We start from the raw sequence: 21,546 nt of genomic DNA on the forward strand, positions 1-21,546 counted from the left end.
AGACAGCAGATGGGAGAAAGGCTGAGAAAGTAAAATAACACAATATGACGGCTTGAAAGAAAATGAGGAGCTGCGAATGGATGTGTGAGGAGAATTTGAGGAAGCGAGACGCCAGATGTAAATAAAAGGTAGAGTAACAGAAGTTTGCTTTCAGTAATGGGAAATTAATGTTAGTGGTCACTTGCCATGTCATGTTTCTCCTCGACTGATCACGACAGCAGGCTGCTCGCACACACACACACACACACACACACACACACACACACACACACACACACACACACACACACACACACACACACACACACACACACACAATAATCACGTCCTCTATTTCAGCAGTGCTCGTGAGAACGACACGAAGACGGTTATTACGCATTAATTCACACCTTCCTCTTTGGAAACGAAGTCAATTTTATATCAAAACATGTGCATCAGCAGCAGAGTCATGTCAACGCTCAAACGCCGTGAAATACACTTAACACTTCTAACGGAGCGCACAAATATTCAGTCAAAAAATACAAACAGTACAGATCATTTTGTGAAATCGATGTGCTTACAGTAATTCCAACGCTTTGATGAATGAGACTAAGGCCCTTTGTAAACAAGTCCAAAACTTAAAAACTCCATGAATGTTTGTCGAACAAGTCTTGTGCGAAATGCAAGTAATGGTTAGCTTCAGTACAGCATATTAAAGACATTTCAAGTAAAAAATGTTTTTTTTTGTAACTTATACATCTTGTATGATATACATCATCACTTCTCCAAAAAATGTTTCAAGAAACTCAGGTCACCTGAATAAGATTGTTTTCTGTCAGCAGAATCAAGCAGATTTGAACACTTTCACTTCAGCGATTAAAAGATAAGTCTGGTTAGATTATAGATTTGTGTGTAATTATCAACAGATCCAATGGAAAGACCAAAATTAGCCATAAATTAGACCTCCTGTTTTGTTCAATAACTCAGCTGTTTTAGGGGCGGGGGGGGGGGGGCACTTTATATTAATGAGCCATTTATTTTAAAGCTTCTTCTATAGGGCAGAACGGGCTCTCAGGGTAGGGAAGTGTGAAAGTATTGAGAAACAGTGTTAGTTTTTGGTCTTTTCATTGGATTTATTCACAATACCAATCCACGATACCTGCTTTATCCTTTAATATTTCCCCATTTGGACATAATGAGACACACTTTTATAATTTGAACTTCTCAATCTTCTCAATTTCAATCCTTCAATCTCCGTTTCTCAACTAATGCCTCTCTCAGTGAACTTTTACTCCTCTCCCCCAACAGCGCCCCACCGCTCCCGAGCCTCGGGGCTCTTCTTATTGGAGTCTCTAGGAAGCCGCTCTTCCCTCTCCGCCTGCTGTCCACCGGTCTGCTCCCAGTCCAGCTCTTTAAAGGAGGTTCCCCCGGAGCTTCTCCCTCTGTAGTTACTATCCCCTTGATCCCGGAGAGACGGCGAGCGGACAGAGGACGCCGCCGGGGACGTCTCTCTGCTGTCCGACAGGAGAACCCCACTCCCCGAGCTGCATTCACTGTTTGAGTCTGCACCTAGAGAGCAGTGATAAAACAAAAGGGAGGGATGGACAGATGGTGAGAGGAGTTCTATAAACAAACACCACATGAGAAACTCACTGCCCAAAAAAAAAAAAAAAATCCAGTGCTGGGATTCAACCAAAATCTGCATGACGGGATTTGAGCTGCACCGTGACTTCAGCTCGGAATAACTATTATCTTATCTTATTTTAAAACAGACTCATCAATTATTCAGATATCATATGCTGGGAGGAAAATGTATTCATACATGTATGAATATATCTTCAAATTAGTTGTCGGTATATCAATTGTTTCCAAATATGAGTGTTAAAATAGTTCAAGGCCATAAAAAGACTGGAGTCCACAGCCACGTTTTAGACTAACACGCTCACAAAAGACAATGTTAACATACTTATACCATCCTCGTGTTTAGTTAAGACTTTGAGCTTACAAACATCTGCTGATTAGCTTCAAACAGTGCAGCTGAGGCTGCAGGAGAATGTCATCAGTTATGCACATATTCCGTAAAGTGCTGAATAAGTTAAAGCTTTGACCTGATGATGGCACTGCATGAAAAGTCAGGGGATGCCCAAAGTTATTACAATTCATCCGCAGGGAGACATAGATGTCCGTACCGGGTCTTATTTGATACCATCCATCTAATAGCGGTCGAGATATTTCACTCAAAAACACAACTGTCAACCTCAAGGTGGCGCTGAAGGAAAAGTTAGGGGGGGGGGGGGGGGTCCCCAAAGTCGTCCCCCTGACTTGTCATCCTCTGCATACGCATTCATGGTCCCAACACATTTCATGGCAATCCATCCAATAGTTGCGTTGAGATATTTGTATAACGTCCGATCGGTCTAAGTGGTTCGAGTGACCGGACTGATGGACCCACAGCCAGACCAACAGAAACATGACCTACATCCATTAGAGATATTGAACCTTTGCAGTGTGGAAGCTAGGAAACACTTCATTCTTCTTTTCCAGGATGTAGTACATGTTGCTCGTCACATATTTTTTGTGGCTGTTACGGAACTACGGGATGTGCAGCAACACCTTGTGCTGCATCTAGAAGTGGGGACTCAAAATAGGCACTGAAATGTTGTTAATTAGAAACTCTGGTACGCTAAAGGTCTTCTGCTCGCTAATTGGAGGGGTTCATAGAGGCAGCTCCGCCACTTGACTCCTCTGGTTTGTAGTTTGTTCCTCGCAGGTTAACAGGATTCATATCATACCTGTGTGCCGTTTTTGTCAACCTTTTTTTTTTTTTCCGTCTTTGAGCGTTTTTCCACATAACACTCTTCTCAAATCATTAAGCCAGACTGTCATTAACTGCAGACCTGATGATGACACACATGAGAACTAACCTTTCATCGGGAAAAGGTGACAGAAGCCATAAGGAGGTTAATGTCATAGGTGATATATAATACATGGTGGAGGTATCTGAGCAGTCAACAGACGACGGGTTGACGAGCTAAACCTTCTAATCGCTGAGCATATCAGCTGAGGGACAATGTTTAAAAAGCACAACGCTTTAAGTAAAGACTGCATTATAAAGCAACAAGTTATTACTGTTCAAAATCACCAACTATCAATCAACAACTGCGTCTCCCATGAAATCTATTTAACGTTCAAATATGGGCTTTCAGATCAACACTGGCTGTAAACTAAACTAAAATCATACAATGATTTCAAACCATAAGATTGAAAGAGGTGAAGAAAAAAATAAATAAAAAATACAGTGAAAGCTGCTGACTTGGTCAGTAACTCCGTGAGAAGCTCTCGAGACACCAGACAGCATATTTTTCATTCCTCATTAAACTTCAAAAAGGTAGAAAACAGAAGGACACGCTTCAGAGACATGTTGAACGTCACACTTCTGAGCTCCAGTCAGGAGACCTCCAACAAGCAAAATACAAAAAAAAAAAAAAGGAGGAGTTGTGTTACGAAGCGACATGCGAATAGTACCGAACATGAACCAGTCTGACATTTTAATCAGCAGCAACTCTGATAGTTTATGAGGAAATCCGTTACGTTTATGTGTGCTAAGCCTGCTGCTGAGTGTGCTCTAATGCACTCAGTGAAAACAGAGAAGACCCAAGGGCTCACGTTGTTGTGTCACGCATGCCCAAAATATGATATTAGAAAAAGATGAGAGAGATACTGCAGTGGAAATCTTTTCATGTTGGAAGAATATGAGACTGATGCCAGGGTGGAGCACACAGGCGCAGATTAGAGAATTTAATCTAATTGCATGTAAACTGCAAAGCTTATTGAGCGATACATTATTTATTCCAGACAATAAGATTGCATACAGGGGACTATATTTTTTTATTTTATTTAAACCTTTATTTAACCAGGAGAGTTTGTGGAAGGGAAGTTGTATACATGAGAAATAAAACGACAAACCACACAAGGTGTACTCTATAGAATAAACTCCTAAATCTACCTTTGTATAATGCATTTCAAATTCAAATTAAATCTTTGAATTAAGCCACAGGCTCTCGTTGATAATTCTAAACTCACTTCATGATTGAAGCAGCCAAGAGACAAATGAAATAAAACGTTAGAAATATGCATAGTGAGCTCCGGTAGAGCAATGCGTTTGGTCTCGTGTTGGTTTTCCCCTGCTGGTTGAACGCCTAAAGGAAGCAGCAACATTTAATCAGTCAGTGGGGAAGAAAAATCCCATTTGTATTGGAAGACACACATTAGGAATAACATCTTAATTTTTAAAAAAGGGGGAAAAAAAACAAAACTGTCGTTGCATTTGATCGGAGGGGTCGAGCGGCGCCTTCAGGCATCGGCCTCTACATGCATGCGAGTGACGGTTGATCCTCTATTGGTCTTCGTCTCGTCCTTTATTGGAAAGAGACGAAGAAAGATGCTGCGGGATTATAGCAGGTTAAGATCGAATGTGCAAACTTACTTTACAGAAAGATAATTAGCATATTAAGGCTTTAAACACACGACTAACTAAGAGAGCTTTTGAGGAATAGTTTGACATTTTGGTAAGTAGGAAGCTTAGAGCATAATGATTGGGAGTTTAAAAGATTTTTAGAAATCTGCCAACCAGCACTTTCAAAGCGCACTAATTACCGTGTTATCATCAATTGGTCAGTCTCAGACTGTTGCCTGGCAACCTCACGGCGAGTACAACAGTAGTCACCGGGCAAAAGACATATTAAAAAAAAAAAAAAAAAGCATGTTTCTCTCCGTAAAACATCAAGTGGTCATTTCTATATTCCTGTTTGTGTGCAGATAACAGAAACGACATAGAACATGTCAATTAGTGAGCTGTAGAGGTACAGGCGGATATCTGCGGTTAAGATGAGCTTTTCTCAAAACGTCCATCTATTCCTTGAGAGGAAAATGTTTAAATACTGTGTGATTCAAATGGTCAACATTCAGAGACGAGAAAGACTTGCAACATCGTCAGGAAGATTTTGTGACATGCTTGTGATTTCACTCGACGAATGCTTTTCGATTTTACAGGCAGCTAGCAAAGACTTGTGGGGTTCCTTTAGAGCGAATATGTTAGAGAATGACAGGGCGGTTTCTAGACTGCCGTCTGACAGAGGTGAGGAGGCCGGGGGGGGGGGGTCGATCCGGTCACTGAGACGGTGGGGGGGGTCCGGCGGAGGAGCGGATGGGTGGGTTGAGGCGAAACCGGACCAAAGACGCCTCCAGTGTCCCGAATGCTCCGCTGGTGTGGTTGAGTTGATCCCGGCGTGACAGCAGCATGGCTGCCTTTCACATTATCATTCACAGTCATGGACCCGAATGTCATTCCCACTCTGCACTGCAGCCATGACACATTGTCAACAGCTCTCAGCTTAATAAATCTGTTTTGCAGCGAAGAGTGGAGGTCCACATACACACTTGGGGTATTGTTTCCTGTGGAGATGTGACACTAGGTGTGAGGGTTCAGACAAATATTAGAAGCAACTACTTCTTGTAACACCTGTTGAGGTAACTGACTCGCTTTTTTTTTGTCAGTGCAAAAATAATTTACTTTCAAATTTAAAGGCGATTATTGGCGAAGAATCGTCGTCAACTACGTCTGGAAGAGTTACAGAGAAATGAAAGTTAGGGGAAAGGTTTATCCAGAATATGTGTGACACGGATACCCCTGAATAAATCAAGCAGTGTGCACTACGCTCCTCAGTGCTTGATAGGCATCTCCAACAGTTTATGTTGTTCTCTCTGACTCTTTATTTTAGAGACGTTGAAATCAGCTGCATCTCTTGTGACTTAAAACAAAAATATAGTTGTAGAAATTAACTCGCAGTGCCCAATGTGACGTCTTCAGGTTGCTTGTTTTGTCCGGCCAACAGTCCAAAATCCAAAGATATTAACTCTGCAATGCTTTCAAACAGAGAAAAGTAGCAAATTCTTGCTGTTGAGATTCTGGCACCAGAGAATATTTGGCATTTTTACTTGATAAATGAGTTACAAAAAAGTATCGATTCATTTAAATTGTCGCTAATTCATTTCTGTTTATTAGATATTGGGCTAAATGTATAAAATTGACCTCTTTTTAACCTTATCTAATACATTCTTTTCGATGTCCTATATATTTGTAAACAACCCATGCTATCTAGGCTTCATGTTAAAAATGAAATGCATACTGTAACATGTGGTCCCCTGTGTATTTTGCCTGTTTTAAGTGGATTTCTTCTGTGTATTCATGTCTTTTAAATTTCAGCTGGGCTATATATATAGATTATTATATGGTCGGCTTGTATTCAATTGCACTGAACTGAACGACATGGCCTCTGCCACAAAGCTGTAGCAATTTGGCGCCGTTATCATCAATTCGCACTCCAAGTCGACTCGACGATCAGGCTCGCTTCATCTCGCATCAACCGGGCTCCTGTCTCTTGAAGTCATTCGTTCACAAGCTTTTACGTCCCTCTCTTATCGTCTCATGCGAGGATAAATTAGTGTCAAGTGGAATGGGGCTGAAGCGCTTGTGCATCTTTTAACTTTGAACGTACGTTTTCCCATACGGTGTCCGTATAGCTGTGGACAGGCCCCTTTGGTGGCTGTGTATGGCAGCGCGCTTCCTTCCGCCAGAGGCTGTTGTGTCGATGCTGTTCATTAACACCTAGGAAGGTGTCAATCACGGGGGTTTGCTTCTGCAGGGCTGCTCATAAACAAAACAGCATGGAAACAAGGTCCAGCTCCCCTGGGTCCCAGCCGAGCAGCGACTCCCACAGCCAAACGCTGAGCCAAAACACAGGTGCGGTAACACGGCATTCAAGAAGTAGCTGACTGTAATGAGCTAGCGGAGGAAACTTTCCTCCTCGAAAGCTTTTTAGATACAATAGAATGGTATTAATAACCGATTTGACTTCTCTGAAATGTGTCTTGTGGCTATTAGAACGCTTAAAGCAGCACTAATCAATATATTTAAAGATATAATATTGCTTAAAGATAAAGATATTACAGCACAAACACACCCATACAATTTTGCATTTTATTTTTTTTTTTTTGTTGCAATTATCCATATAGCAAAGTATACAAGCGCTTGAAGTCAATGCGTCGGCTGTGAGAGGGGTCTTGCCAGAGGTACCTCAAGGCAATTAAGAGAGAGGAAAGAGGGAAATATAAGCCCAGGATTTGTGAGGGAAGAAATCGTTTGTTTATCCGTTTATATAAAAACATTAATTTTTTTCTTTTTCTTGTTTTTCTTTCTCTTGTATTTTCAAAAAAAAAAAAAAAAACGACATGTAGGGGAGCTTTATTCGGTTATCTTTCGTGACATAACTGTCATTGCATCCTGTCACTGCGTCCCAAAATAAACGAGCTTGAGCAAACACCTCGTATAAATGTGCTTCACTTAACACCGACTCTCCGAAGACGCTAATAACGTCACTGTAACTGTGTGCGGCTGATAGCACAGATCTTTGTGAATCGGACTGTTTTTGCAATAAGGCTCTTTTGCATAGAAACAGATTTCATTTTTGCGCTGAATGAAGGCATATTTCCTAATTAAAACACGTGCCAATAGCACAGGAGCGCCGAGAAGCGATTTGCTTGGCATTTCAGAGTTTCTTTTCCGGGCAATTTCTGCAGGTTTAGTGGCTGCAAAAGCCACGCATCCTTTATGTGAATTCGCCCATAAGTGTACTGAGAGTTTTTGGTGCCCACCCATTGTAACACTACCAGCTCAGCACTGCAGACGGACAAAGTTAAGAACTAGCTGGAGAACATGGCGTAGCGTTTAGCTGCTAAAGACACTGATATTTCACTCCACAGCTAAACACAGAGCTGAAAAGAGACTGAATGATGGACTTCAGTTTGTCACATGGCTCCAAATCAGTGCTGATGTTGCTCAATATCTGCTGCATGTGTAGGCAACTGTAGGGATACTAAATGTCGCCATTTCCCATCAGCATGACTGGCGAGCCTCCGGTCCTGTGTAGCTTAACAGGGCTTTGAAACCCACAAGGTTCAAATTACAAAACACGTATGTGCTTATGCGGTACAGCGTGAAATAGACTCACACGGTACCTGAGACTTCAGAGTCACTGTGAAAATCCTCTTCTTCCAACAGCTTCCTTTCTGCCTTTCGGACTTCAGGCACATAGAAGTCTCCCTGCCGGGCCAAGGGGGCCATGAAGTGGATCAGACCCTCTCTGTAGATCTCAAGGAACGGGTGAGCACACAGCCTCCTTTCCTACGAGAGAGAATTTATTAAGTTGGAGTTGGAATAAAAAGCAAGTAGAGGATTTACAACAAATGTACAGAACCGTCTGAGAAGCCGCATTGGAAACTATTAGTAAAAGGGCAGACACTTTCAAAAAAAAAATACTTGGCAGGTAATTGGATGAACCATCTGTCAATCAAACTATTGCTACTTGGGAGAAGAGCGAAAACACTTTTTCCATCGAGAAAGGCCTTCAGTGTGGTTCTTCGCTCTTCTTTCAATGAAGAAATACTCTCCAGTTCTGATATAACCTCTTTAGGAACAAACATGGCCCGTGGTTGCCAGCGGCTCCTCGCAGGACTCTGCTGGTCCTGACGAGACGGGTTTTCCTGTGATCTCGTGATCCTGCGTTTCTCTCGTGATGTCGCAAAAAAAAATCCCGCCGCCGTGCGAGGTAAAGCGTTCAGCAGTAATTTAACGGCACAATTCCGTTGCGACGTGTCTGTTCTAATGTAACTCTGAAGGGGCTAAATCATCACTGTCAAAGTTAAAAAGAATCCCATTGACACCCATTGAAAAAAAATGTGCTCTCTGCGTTTGAACACACACACACATACGGTACAGATAGTGGACAGAGGAAACGCCACAGAAGGATACAAGCAACAGACTTGTCCATAATCCCACAAGTCTGCGTCCTTTCAACAATAAGTGAAAATGACTTGATTTCATATGTGGGAACCTCACCGCTCCAACCCCCCCCCCCCCCCCCCCTGAACCATCATCAATCTCTTTCTCCCCCGTCTTCACGTCACACATGTGACGCGACACATCTGTCTCCATGAATGTTCAGCCTCTGCACGCTACCCGGCCTCCGTTTACAATGCTTGCTCTTCCTCCGTTGCTTGCCTCACTCTTCTGGAAGTGGGGAAGTCTCGCATGACAGACACCACTCCACTTCTCCGACTCATTAACCTTTCATACACCGCGTTTTGTCATTCCGCTCATGCACATCCGATGTCTGTTACTTTCACCCTTTTGGCATATGCTAAATGTCGAGCAATACTAGAAACACATCGCAGCTACAGTGCAGCATCTCAATGGGGTTAATTAGGTAGTTTGTTTATATTTGCTCAAATTGATGGCAGTTTTCAATAGCACTTGTCAATTTGACTAAGTGCAACTTATTTGTTGCCGTTTGATGCAATTTAACAAATAAATACACTTGATGTTGGTTGTCGGATGTGATATTCTGCATCAGACTAAACCATAAGCAATATTATTTTCTTATGGTTAAGGGGCTAAGGATTCAGAGAGTCATGGCAGAGACCACAGTCTTCTTTAAACTAATGCTACCGCTTTAATTCTACAGATGGGCGCCATTTTGACCAACAGAAAAAAAAAACCTGCGTATCGTGTCCATTACTGTCATACAGGTGAGTTTAAATGTCTGGATTCATTAGGACTATGCTAGTCTTGCTACTGTTCATTTCCTGAAAGCTTTTAAGATCAATCTGAAATGTAGACTACAAATGCTGTCAAGTTGAGTCCAAATGCATTTTGAATAAAATCCCTCCCTGTTTAAAGTTACACAAGTGGTATCAACCTCCAGTAGCATTGCAAACTTCCAACAAATAAAAGGATTATCTCATTTTATCTTAACATTATTCAAATGTTCTTCACTATGAGACAGGTCTGAAGGATATATAGTTTGAAGAGTTTTAGATAAATAGTTTTAAAAGGCATCTGATAGTTGAAATGGTAGCAGCATATGTTTAATCTAATGTAACGATTAAGAGGAGGTTCTTGGAATAAGGGGTCCCTTACCCCAAAAGGTTTAAGAAGCCTTACTTAAAAGAGGGCGTGGCCTGTGTGAACTATACTAAGCATAGAAGCTTGGCATTATGATTATGAAGACCTCTGTATTCACACATTGCGCTGTTCCTTCATCTCCAAACCCTGTGTTTCATCACCGGCTTGAACTGAATCAGCCTAACTACGCAGACCATGAATCATTTCTTACACTATGGCAAATTCATGTCACCTCTCCGAGAGTTGAAACCGCTCAGATTATGTTTGTTTCTTGTTTCTTGTCAGGACCCCGGGAGTACGGAGTCCCCGTGCCCCTTGCTGACGTTCCAGTTTCAGGTAGGCGAGGCGTTTAGAGGAACAACAGGAAGGCGAAAGGATCTCACAAACAGGCTTGCAGACTGAACAGACACACGTAAGATGCATTCTTTATAGGAGACGGCCGACTTCTTTTTAAACTTCAGCCTATCATTTCGCTCACCATCTGTCTCTTAGCCCAATTATGACAGCAGTGACGTTCCTCTCGCTGTCGTCTGCAGGAACAACGTTGTCAGTTTCAGTGATTTCAGCAGCATCAATAATTGGTGCACTTTTCCTTCAGGAACATCTGTGTATCCTCATTGGCTTGCTTCATCAGCTACTGCTACACATTGCATATTGATGCGCACACATGCATGCCGACATACACACACACACACACACACACACACACACACACACACACACACACACACACACACACACACACAAGTTTAATTTTGCAGTTCAGACCATCAATAAATGATCAAATGTGAAAATGAAGCCTAGCGCAGACACACTGTCGGTACAACAGCTACATAGAGGGGTTCGGCATTAATATTTAACTTGGCAAATTCAGATTTGTCGAGAATGTTTGTTTTTTTTTGGCTTTAATTTACGGAGGAAAATGGATACACATTAATTTCGATTTGGTTAGTTAGTTGGTTCTTAAAAGTTGCACAACAAAAGGATTAGAGAGTAACTAATAAATACTGTAGGCCTACCGCAGAATAAGATGTGCCAAATGAGAGTAGACTCAACAGTTTAATGACACACTTAAGAACAAAAGCATTGTGCAAAGAGTGGGCTTTTAAAGCCCGGCATTACACTGAAAGCAAAAATATATGGTAGAATATATAGTAGAGAGAGAGGGGCTCTCTTATAAGAGTCCTGGACTCTTTGCAGGGGGGGAAGTCTGGACAGGATGAAGAATCTGTTTGCTTTTTAGTGATGTTTTTGCCTTGCAGTGTTTTTGAGTTCATCTATTTGTTAATGCAGTCCAGCTTACATTTTCATGATTTTAGAAAATACTTTTCTTTCCACAGTAAATCATTTTTTTTGATTTGTGACTCATGCGCCTATAAATTTGAGTTTTCTTGGCGTCTTATTTTACTTAAAGCCCTTCAGGCTTCTGCTCAAAGCTGAATGAATCATCATCCTTGGATCTGGGTTTGGTAACAGAATATTTCATGGGGGAAGCGAGCTAACGATGCTAACCGTGCTAACGGCGCAAACAATGGCAACAGTGCTGACAGAGCTAGCGGTGTTTACCCGAGGGGGAACTGTAGAGTGGGTGCTACGCTTCCACGACAACAATGCTAATTGCTTATGAATGGATTAATATTCAGTGAAAGGGTTCAGTCTCCCAGAGGGTGCTCTTAGCATTACTTGTTTTTAGAGCTTCAAGGAAGTTCTCCAGGAAGTTAATACAAAGGCTAGCGTTTTATAAAAAGATACTTTCATTTAGCTTTAACTATGAATCAAGATATAACCAAGAGATAGTTATTTTTGCATTAAACAACCACAACTTGTCTGCTGAAGCTATCTAATACCTATAATCATGGTTGTAAACAGTATAAAGATTAACCATTATATTAAAATGTACAGGACGCAAAACACATTTAGCTAAGATGATGACCAGAAAGGCAGATGAAATGATGTGTTGAACATAATGTACGGAGCTGAAACGGTTAGTAAATGGACTTGTACTTGTACAGCGCTTTGCTAGTCTTTCGACATCTCAAAGCGCTTTAACACTACATGTCATCATTCACACCCATGCATACACTACAATGCAAGGTGCCATTTTACATTCACAAGACATTCACACACACCGTAGTCACGGCTACAGGAGCAAATTGGGGTTAAGTGTCATGGACTAACAGAGCCGGGGATCGAACCGCTGATCCTTCGATTGAAGGAAACCCTCCTCCCCCGCTGAGCCACATTCGCTCGATGAGAAAATTGACAGAAAATTAATTGGCAACTATTTTGAAAATCGATTGTAATTTTGCATGCAAAAAAATAGCATCCTCCCTGATCCATGTATCTCAACCACAGAGGGTTTGCTTCTTTTATGCGATAGCAAAATGACGATCTTTCAGTTTTTAACCGTTGGTCATGTCAGGTTTTAGGAAATTGTGATGGTTAAAAAAAAATTTGATTATTTTTCTGACATTTTATACACAAAACATTCAATCGATTAATAGATACAATAAAAAAATGTGTTGCAGCCCTGCAGTGCCGCTATACATCCTATATCACGTTCAATCACTGCTAGGTGAGTTAAACAACAAGCTAACCCAGTGAGCCTAGCGATACGCTGAGGCTAGTTTCTCTGTGTCCTATAAACAGGAAGCCTAGGACAGAGGGCGGGCAAATAATTAGAGCCACAGTGGAATAGCTGAGACAAACTGTGCTCGGTAGACTTCTGTAATTGGGTAGGGGATTGAGGACGGTGCAGTTATCGATTTTTGTGTTTGATTTTCGCTGGATTTTCCTCCTGCAGTATCAGGACCTCGGAAGACCGGGGGCAGCACTTAAGGGCAGTCCAGAGTAACATGGTCATAGTAAGGTCATGTCTGTCTTCACATCCTCCACGGCATAGAAATGGCAAGATATTATTTTGTTTCTCAGGCATGAAAAACATTATTACGTTGTAGCATTATTAAGGGAATAGACATGGGAAATTACAGCGGCCAACAGAACATGATCTCACCTTACTTAAATTATTCAAAATTTGAAAAAAAAAAAAAAAAAAAAGAGGTCGAATTGAATCCTTTGCTTCATGTTTTGCTTGTTACCAAGTTTCAGACATCTTGTATCACTGAAGTCTACTGTTGAAAACCATGACTGGAAAAAAGCATCAATCACAAGCAGGTAAATGAGACAATTCTGTCCATCACCCTCAATGCGTTTCAAAATATGGAGGAGAAGAGGAGCAACCCATCCTCAGTCAGGATCTCCAGGAGTAGAAGCTTCTCTTTTCAAGCTTTTCAAAGACACATCAGTCTGTGCCGATGCCGGTTCATGGGGAACCATTCAGAAAAGGTACCATGGAAGCTCAGCTTATGGGTTACAGAAAGCGTAGCTATTGAGCTAATTCTCATGTCACAGTTAAATAAACCTCGTTATTATGGCGCTTTCTTTGTGAAGGAAAATCCGAATCAACAAAGGATTCAAAATGAAAGACATTTGTAGAGTGTAGGGGATTACCAAAAACATCCCGCAAATAGGCACACATGTGAGCGCACACACGAACACACACACACACACACACACACACACACACCCCCCTTAAAATCACCTCTAAAGCATTTTCTCATGCTAGCTGTGTCTTTGTGGCCCCTCTGCAGTAGGTCCTGAGGGAACGAGTGAAGGATGGTCTACATGAAGAAGAGGATGTGCTAGTGTCCTCTCTTTCCAGGTTCCTAGCCCGGGGAAAAACATCTGCAAGGGACCCCTGTGCAAACACATCACATGTGCCCTTGGATATTTTAGAGCTCTAAAACAATATTTCTTTGTTGATCTGGAGATGCTATTTGTGTTCGTAATTTGTAAACGGTCAGTCCGTATACTTTCCTAAAATAATAAATAAATACATCTTTTTTTTTTTTATATTATTGTATTTTTTCCAGTTTGAGTCTTGTTTTTAAGGAAAGTTATTACTGAGTGTAGATTTTCTGAAAGTGGTTTACTGAAATCTCCCTTATGAGCAGCAATTCAATAAGAGACTAAAGAAGAGTCATTTTATTTCCAGTAAGAAGCTGAAAGTAGTAGGGAAGACAATATTTTAGCAGCACATAAAAAGAGGCATTCTGGGACGACGTGACACCTATAGTAAATATATTTGTGCACCAGAGGAGTGATTTCAACAATAGAAAAAAAAAAAAAAAAAAAGAGTGCTGGCACTGTAGAGGCACAATAACTAAAGTCAAGCCTGACATAGGACAATGGTTTAATCTATATAAATGCCCAACACCTTCTCCCACAGCCCAAAATGATAGCTTCAACTTTCTTGCATTGTCCGACCAAAAGTCTAAAACCCCAAAAAATATGCAACTTACAAACAACAGAAAAGCAAAACTGCAACGTGTCCATGTAAAAAAAAAATCACCTTTCCCAGCAGCAGTCTGTCAAACAGACAACATGCCACAGGAGCAACTGTGTGAAAACACCCCGACAGCCATGCTAATCAGGCTAGGAGAGCTGTGCAGTAATAACACAGGGAGGAAGTGGGTGGAGGAAATGTCGCTCATGTAGAATCACAAAGTAACAAAAGTGTGAAGAAAAGTGTTGAAGGAATCTCAATGGAATGGTTCTTGTGATGACATTTCATCATTTTTTTTAAATATATATTTTAGGTTTATGTTCCAAATATGTTGCAGGATTGTGCTCAAAGCACATCACTTTAGCAATATGTAAAATAAACAATAATCCCAATTCATTCTCAGGTGCTTCAGCTGTACAGACCAAGGCTGAGTCATCTGCTGTAGCATATGGTGACAATATGTTACGGCAGATTACTTAAGGAATAAATCAAAACTATTAACATTTTCCAGCATTTGTCTGTGTCTAAAAAGAAGAACAGTTTGGAGTGACACCACATCCCAGGGGGCATTGCACCTCCTGTATCTCAGAGAGAAAGAGTCAGACTAGATGAGATAAAGACAGTGAAGAACTGATGGAGAAAAGTGAAGATCTGGTGCCCACGGGGAGATACACGAGAAAAAACAGAGGTGTTTTTATTTCAGAGGAAAACAGCAGACAAATGATCATTCTGAGTCCAGAGACGGATACAAACAACAACCTCTGCCTCAACAAAGGCCACTTGTCTCCCGAGGAGAAAGGCAACAGGAAGTGAACGCCACGCTGTCAGCGTTAAAGAGGACAGCTGAAGGGACAACGTGACAGAAAAGTGCTCCCAACCATTGTGCTGGACTCAGATCATTTGGAAACAAGGCTGTTTTGGGGGTATATTAAAAGTACAATTTACCATTTCATTGTGAGCAAGAAAAATAGCGGCTTTACACCCACCAATCAAGCGATATCTATTTAACCATCAGCATGACAAAACATAACATAAATAGACAAAATACACCAGTGACACATATAACACGCCCCCCCCCCCAACTTAAACAAAAATCATTCAAAAATGAAAATATATTGATTAAAAACAGAAACTATTTTGACGTGTCATTGCAGGGTAAACACAGGTGCAATGAATAACGTGAATTATGGCCCTGCTCCATTTAGGGGGACCCAGGGTCCTGGCATTATGCACGCCGGCTCACTGGAATTACGATGACACGAAATGGAACGGGACCATAACTCATTTTATGAATTCCACGTTTACCCTCCTATGACATGTCAGAAGAGCTGCGGTGAAAAGGGCCCGTTGAGGTTCAAATTGATCTGACACAGATCGGCTTGATATTTGCTACCAGATAGCCAACTGGAAGCAGCGGGTCAAGGTAGAAATTACATGAAAAAAGGAATGAAAATCACAGTAATTATTATTGATAATAATGGAGGGAAATGGGAAAATTCGTCTTAAAATAAAAGTAGATGCAAGTTTAATTTGCCTTTGTGGAGATCTGTTATCTACCACCACATGTCCCCATGTTAATGTGAGTATTAAGATGCATTAGTCCAGGGAGTATTCATGCATTTGCATACAAGACTAGAGAGCCTCCCATCTCAGTGGCAGCATAACGTCAGTATCAGTGCAATGTTGCTGTTACACATGTTTTGATTTGTCAGGGCCACATTCATGACGGGGAGAAAACACGTGTCGTCATTTCAGGTTCCCTGTAGAGTTCTTGACCTTGAGTAGCGCTATGGAGCCGTCCCCCGTTTATACTATAGACGTTTACAAGGACACACACATCGCACACAATACACATTCCTGCAAATGGTTTGTGACTATTCCACAGCTGAAGACTGCTGGCAAGTAAACAGGAATGCACATAATACTGGATTCAATACTGCTTTTCTATGAAAACAAAAAGAAACATTTAAACATCTGTTAGACCTCAAGGGACACAAAATGTGTTTTGGTGAACACTGAATGTCAATACATTTTTTTTTAGAAGAAAAGTCCACAGGGGGCCTTTAAGTATTAAGCATTTGTTTAAGTCCTGTAGTGTCCATCATTTAGTCTAAATGAATCCCAGGGAAACCACGGCTTGTGTTTTATAAAAGGCAAGTATTTTTACAATGCAGATTGTACTCTATCTTATGACTTTTGCATCTGGAAAGAGTATATTTTTGAGTTGTATTGCCGCTCTGAAGTTGAGCAAGCAGAACATCTTTGACCTCTTTACAAGACGAGGACAAGAAGCCTGAGACAAATGTACTGTATAGCCTTAGCAGGCTATTGAATGCACAGGAGTTCTTCCTGTAAGATAACTGCACTGTGTCAACCCTCAAAAGGTCGATCTGAGCTAAACTCAAAGCGTTTCCTCGTTCCGGTGAGGTTTGTGGCCGACGTGTGGTTCCATAGATTAACACCTGAAATATACATCTTCAAAATGCAACTATGTTCAAAAGGGCGTTCATGTGTACACACACTGCAAAGGACAGACAATGTTAGCGATATTTACAACTGTGTGATTGACAATACCAAACAAGACCAATGGTCTGGTTAGCCATTCAGTAAATGATTCATTATTATTCATAAATGTGAATAGAAATACAAGAGTTTCTAGAAGTGTCTCTGTCTCTGTCTGATCATTCTGGTCATATCTGCTAAGGTATGTTTGAGTTCAAATTGCAGTCTGCATGATAAAATAAATATGAAGAAGACATATGCAGCGAATATGTCTCTTACATAATACTCTCAGCAGACGAAAAAAAAAAAAAAAAGTAGCAACAGAAAAATAACATCCATCAAAGCTGGAGTATTCACACAGGCTTTTTTTTTTTTTTTTTTTTTTTAAATTGAGAACCAAGACATATTTTTGGTGCTAAATGCTGCAGGGACACTACCATCTACCGACTGCACTACATTCAAATGACTTCAAAGGTAATAGTCACCTGATGGTTGATAATAGCGCCGGGCTTTCAGTGGCTGCGGGGGAACATAGACCGTCTCTCTCTCACAGATAACACGACCACAAGACCGCGCCTTCTACCTCACCCCGCAGGGCACTGCAGTTTCTCTGAACACAGAGGAAAAACAGAAACTGGAAAATGGAATTGACCCGTCGCCAAAAAGTTGAACTCCCACTGGTACTACCGGAGTGCTACACTAAGAGAAATTCAACTTTTAGAACATTTGACAACAAATGCACAATTAAGAATAAGAATCGAACGCAATCTATGATTTATCGAGATATTGTCTTTATAATTCCAAACGTTCCTCGTCTGAACCTAGTGCCTACTTTACCCACGATGCAACTTGCCCGCCTGCAGCTTGGTGGCAGATTCTGGTCGTGTTGTGCTCGTACAAGCTAATTTATCCATGAGTCATTAGCCTCAAGCAGAGGCGACAGTCGAGGTATGTAATCGATCAGCTTCCCTTACGCCAAAATATGCAGTAGTACTCCCCAAGTAAACACATTTTGATGTGTAAAAGTGACGGTGCACAAACAGTGACCTTTGGATCAAAAGGACCATTCGCTGACACTGTTAGCGCTTTTTTTTTTTTTTTTTTTTTTAGCTACTCAAATGTTGGAATCAAAGCAAGTCCCGCAAAGACATCGCTAGCAGTCAGTCAGTGGCAACAAAAGAACATGTAATTCAGGGTGACGTTTGAACGCTTCCTGCAGCCAGTGTGTTAATGACAGTAATTTGTAAGATTATGGAGGATACCACTCCATTAGCGGTATATCCTCTCCCTAGCAATTTACTTTCCCTTCACTCCGCCAACCATATCCAATCAATCCCTCGTCCATTTTGTGTTTCTCCTACTTTCTGTTTTGCTTTATCACATGATTAATAGTAGCACAATAGTGTTTCCTCAACAGCAAGTACACTCCTTTTTTTTTTTTTTTTTTTTTTGACGTTCCTATTGTTCACATAGAGGAGGGGGATAATGGAATATAGTATCTCTGCAGCCCCTTATAGTCTACATTTCATTTCAAAGCCCCGATGGGGGAAAGAGAAAGCGGTTCAAAAGGGGCCGACGGCATAATGAATGACAGTAGTCGCTATACGAACAATCCAGGTGTCACTCAAGCAACAACACTCTTTACACAGACTTATTCAGGCCTGACAAATGAACAAGGGCTGTTTGAAAGTCACTGAGCTGAATAAAGCAGTTAAGTCTTAAGCCGCTTTTTTTTTCTTTTTTCTTTTTTTGTTATCTTTCCCATTTTCTTTAGTTAGCTCAGTGAGGTCCCAAACCTCTGCACCTTGGGTAGGTTCCCCCACCCAGTTGTCCGACTCATACTTGAATGGTTCAAAATTGCCTCTTGGATTGCTTTTCAGAAAATCCCTCAAGAGGACACTGGAGAGCAAATTCATTTAATTTGCATGTCGGTCTCAACAAAAGACACGACCAAATGGTTGGAATATTTTAGCCGACGTAAGAGAATGAGTGTGTGTGTGTGTGTGTGTGTGTGTGTGTGTGTGTGTGTGTGTGTGTGTGTGTGTGTATGTGCCCGTTCTTCTCTTCTATATAAGCGAGCCACATCACCGATACATAAACTTCAGCTGTTGGAGAGAACTTTAAGAATGCAATATGTAATATATCTAATAGAGCTAAAACTACAATTTGGACTTTACTTTGGTAAATCATCCGATCACAAATATGTCGGCCGCAGGTTTAAACATTATGGCGTGATTTAAACGTGTGTCCGGTTTGTTTTTGAATGCAGGAAATACATTTCTATTTTTATCCCACCCAGTTTTTCAACGTTTCTAAAAATGTTACCGGTGTGATTGCTAAGGCTTTTGGGTATTGTAGTCCTACTGCAGCGAGCCTCTACTATGACAGTGCCATATGTGCCTCTAAGTAGTCTGTATCTCATCTTGAAGGAGTTCAAGTCAAGAGACTACAATAGTTGTTATTTACAGGTCTACGCTGTAACATGTTTCCACTGTATCCGCAGGGAGAAAATTGAAAAGCACAATCACAGACTGGTATCGTCAAAGTAGCCGGTGTGCATCTTCTGAGCATTTGCTCGAAGTGATTGGTGGAAAAGGCCGCTAGCACAAAACCATTTGTCCCATATCTAAAAATAACTCTCCTTCTTAAACTGTAATCCCACCCCGCCTGATCTTGATTCAGAGCGACAGTGCAACAGAGGATAAAGTTTGGATCCGATCAATCATATGTAGATGTGACATTTAACGGCAACAGTAGATTCCCAGCTGCGGAGGATTAAAGCCACGTTTCAACATTTGACGGGCAAACTCCACAGAGCGTCCCCGTGGGAAGAATTGGCTCGCAGGATCGTGATGCAACATACTTGATGAAAGAGGCCCGATGGTTTCGTACATTAATATAATTAATCGGTTAAAAATAAAACAACACAGCAGAGGTATCGATTTTATTCAAGCTACTTATTTCTCATTGTCAGAAGAAATAACACCAGCAAACTAAATGTCTGAGGTCTTAAACTTAAACCCTCTTTTTTTTTTTTTATTCGCATAAAGAGTATTCAAGCAATTATTTTCTTTGTATAAAACTCCTCACTATTTTCGCATAGTTTAAACTCCAAACAATGCCTGTTGTTTGTGATTACAAGACAACAGGAGGGGATTAGACAAAGGGCTCAGGATACTTAACAAGTGTGACACACAAAAAACTTTGAAATTTGTGTGTATTGTAGATAAACTGAGGGGAGCAAAAAAAAAAGAACACAAATGTTGGAGATGACGCCTTCGGCAATAACACAGACACAGGCACGATACTCAACTAGTGTCATGAGTTACAACTGAAACAGACACAAGAAATATGTACAACTTCTGAACACTCAAGACTGCATGGAAGGCCTCCTAATAGGCTTTGGATTTGCCCATAATGGCGTTTTTTTTTTTTTTTAACTCCTGCGAATAAATAGTTTTATGCCCTCTTCATGATAAGAATATTTTTAAGACACCCCCCCAGAATTAGAATTACAATTAAACCAGACCCTCGATCTTCCAGCATATGCGACTGCCACCGCTTTTACTTTGTCCAGCACGTAACCTTTTCTGACCTTTTCGGAGAATACGTCGCCTTTTGCCAAAAGTCTGCATGTTTAACAGGCCCCGCGGACTAGCATCTGTGCACTGCTTTGTGGACGCCACTAATAGGAATTGTGAGCGGCAGCCCCTTATGTCCCCCCCCCAAAAAAAAAATGAGGCTTTAATCTCTACTGTGCCGAGGAAGACTTGGTGATCACTGTCACACCATGTGTGTCAGTTACTAAAAAAGGCCATTTCTAAAAGGAACAAAGAGAAGCATACTTTATATTCAGCCCATAGCCTCTGTGCTGGCAAGAAACTTCAGTGCCCTGAAGCGAACAAATGTTCCATCGTCTGCCTTTCACGAACCTTTAGATCTCAGTGAATGTCAACAATATTATTCTCCCACTCCAGTCCCCAATCCAGTCTGAAGGCCTGGCCACCATGCTTGAATCAAATCTCAAGATGCCAAGGCGTCTGTGATGTAGCCCGCCACTAAAGAGCCAAGGCACAGAAGAAAAAAAACACCGGGGCCAATCGATGGTCTGCCTTGGCAAATATCAGGCCCAACTGTGGGCCGGCGACTCAAAGTGTCTGACAGACAGAAATCATTCTGCCATGACAAGCCAGGCATGCTAAATGCTGATGAGCTGGTTTGAAAAGGTCTCACCACTTGGGATATTCAGTGTGTCAAACAGCATCAACAGCATGCGTTATTCCCGGAAAAAAATAAACCCATTTAGAGTCTGTTTGTGCTGCTTCTGTTGAATGCGAGCCATGTTTTAGTTTAAATACCGTTGTTGAATTTGATGCAGGAATAAACTACTTATAATGAGGTTAAATGTTGTACTATTTAGAATGTGTACGGGGCATTTGCAACATTTGCATGTATTTCAAATATGGTTACGTTATCGCTACAGTCCTTCACCGTTGACCAACGCTCACGCTTCCATTTTCAACCAGCTGCGGTGTTTCAAATTCAACTTACGTTTCAACTCCCTTCAGCAGGTGTCAGTGTGCGCTGGTTGGGAAAGACATGAAGGAGCGTGACATGACAGGTAATAAATGTAGCTCCTTTAAAAAGCTCTCGCAGTTTCAGAACGGGCAGTTTGGTTTAAGTCAGTCTGGTGACAGAC

The 21,546-nt window shown here is 41.3% G+C and overlaps 1 protein-coding gene across 1 annotated transcript in view; it reads right to left on the reverse strand.

The window, feature by feature from the left end:
• Nucleotides 1-300: 300 nt before the first annotated feature.
• LOC137873777 (testis-expressed protein 264 homolog) overlaps nt 301-21,546 on the reverse strand; it is a 30,265-nt gene continuing 9,019 nt past the window's right edge. The window contains exons 3-4 of the mRNA XM_068712177.1: nt 8,056-8,221; nt 301-1,548 (exon numbers count right to left, since the gene is read on the reverse strand). Of these exons, the coding sequence (XP_068568278.1) occupies nt 1,268-1,548; nt 8,056-8,221 (447 nt within the window). The 3' untranslated portion in view covers nt 301-1,267. The remainder of the gene's footprint in view (nt 1,549-8,055; nt 8,222-21,546) is intronic.

This window comes from Cebidichthys violaceus, unplaced genomic scaffold, assembly GCF_023349555.1.
Source record: "Cebidichthys violaceus isolate CVI_PGR_0920_01 unplaced genomic scaffold, fCebVio1.0.p SCAF_17, whole genome shotgun sequence".
In the NCBI taxonomy this organism is placed as follows: Eukaryota; Metazoa; Chordata; class Actinopteri; order Perciformes; family Stichaeidae; genus Cebidichthys; species Cebidichthys violaceus.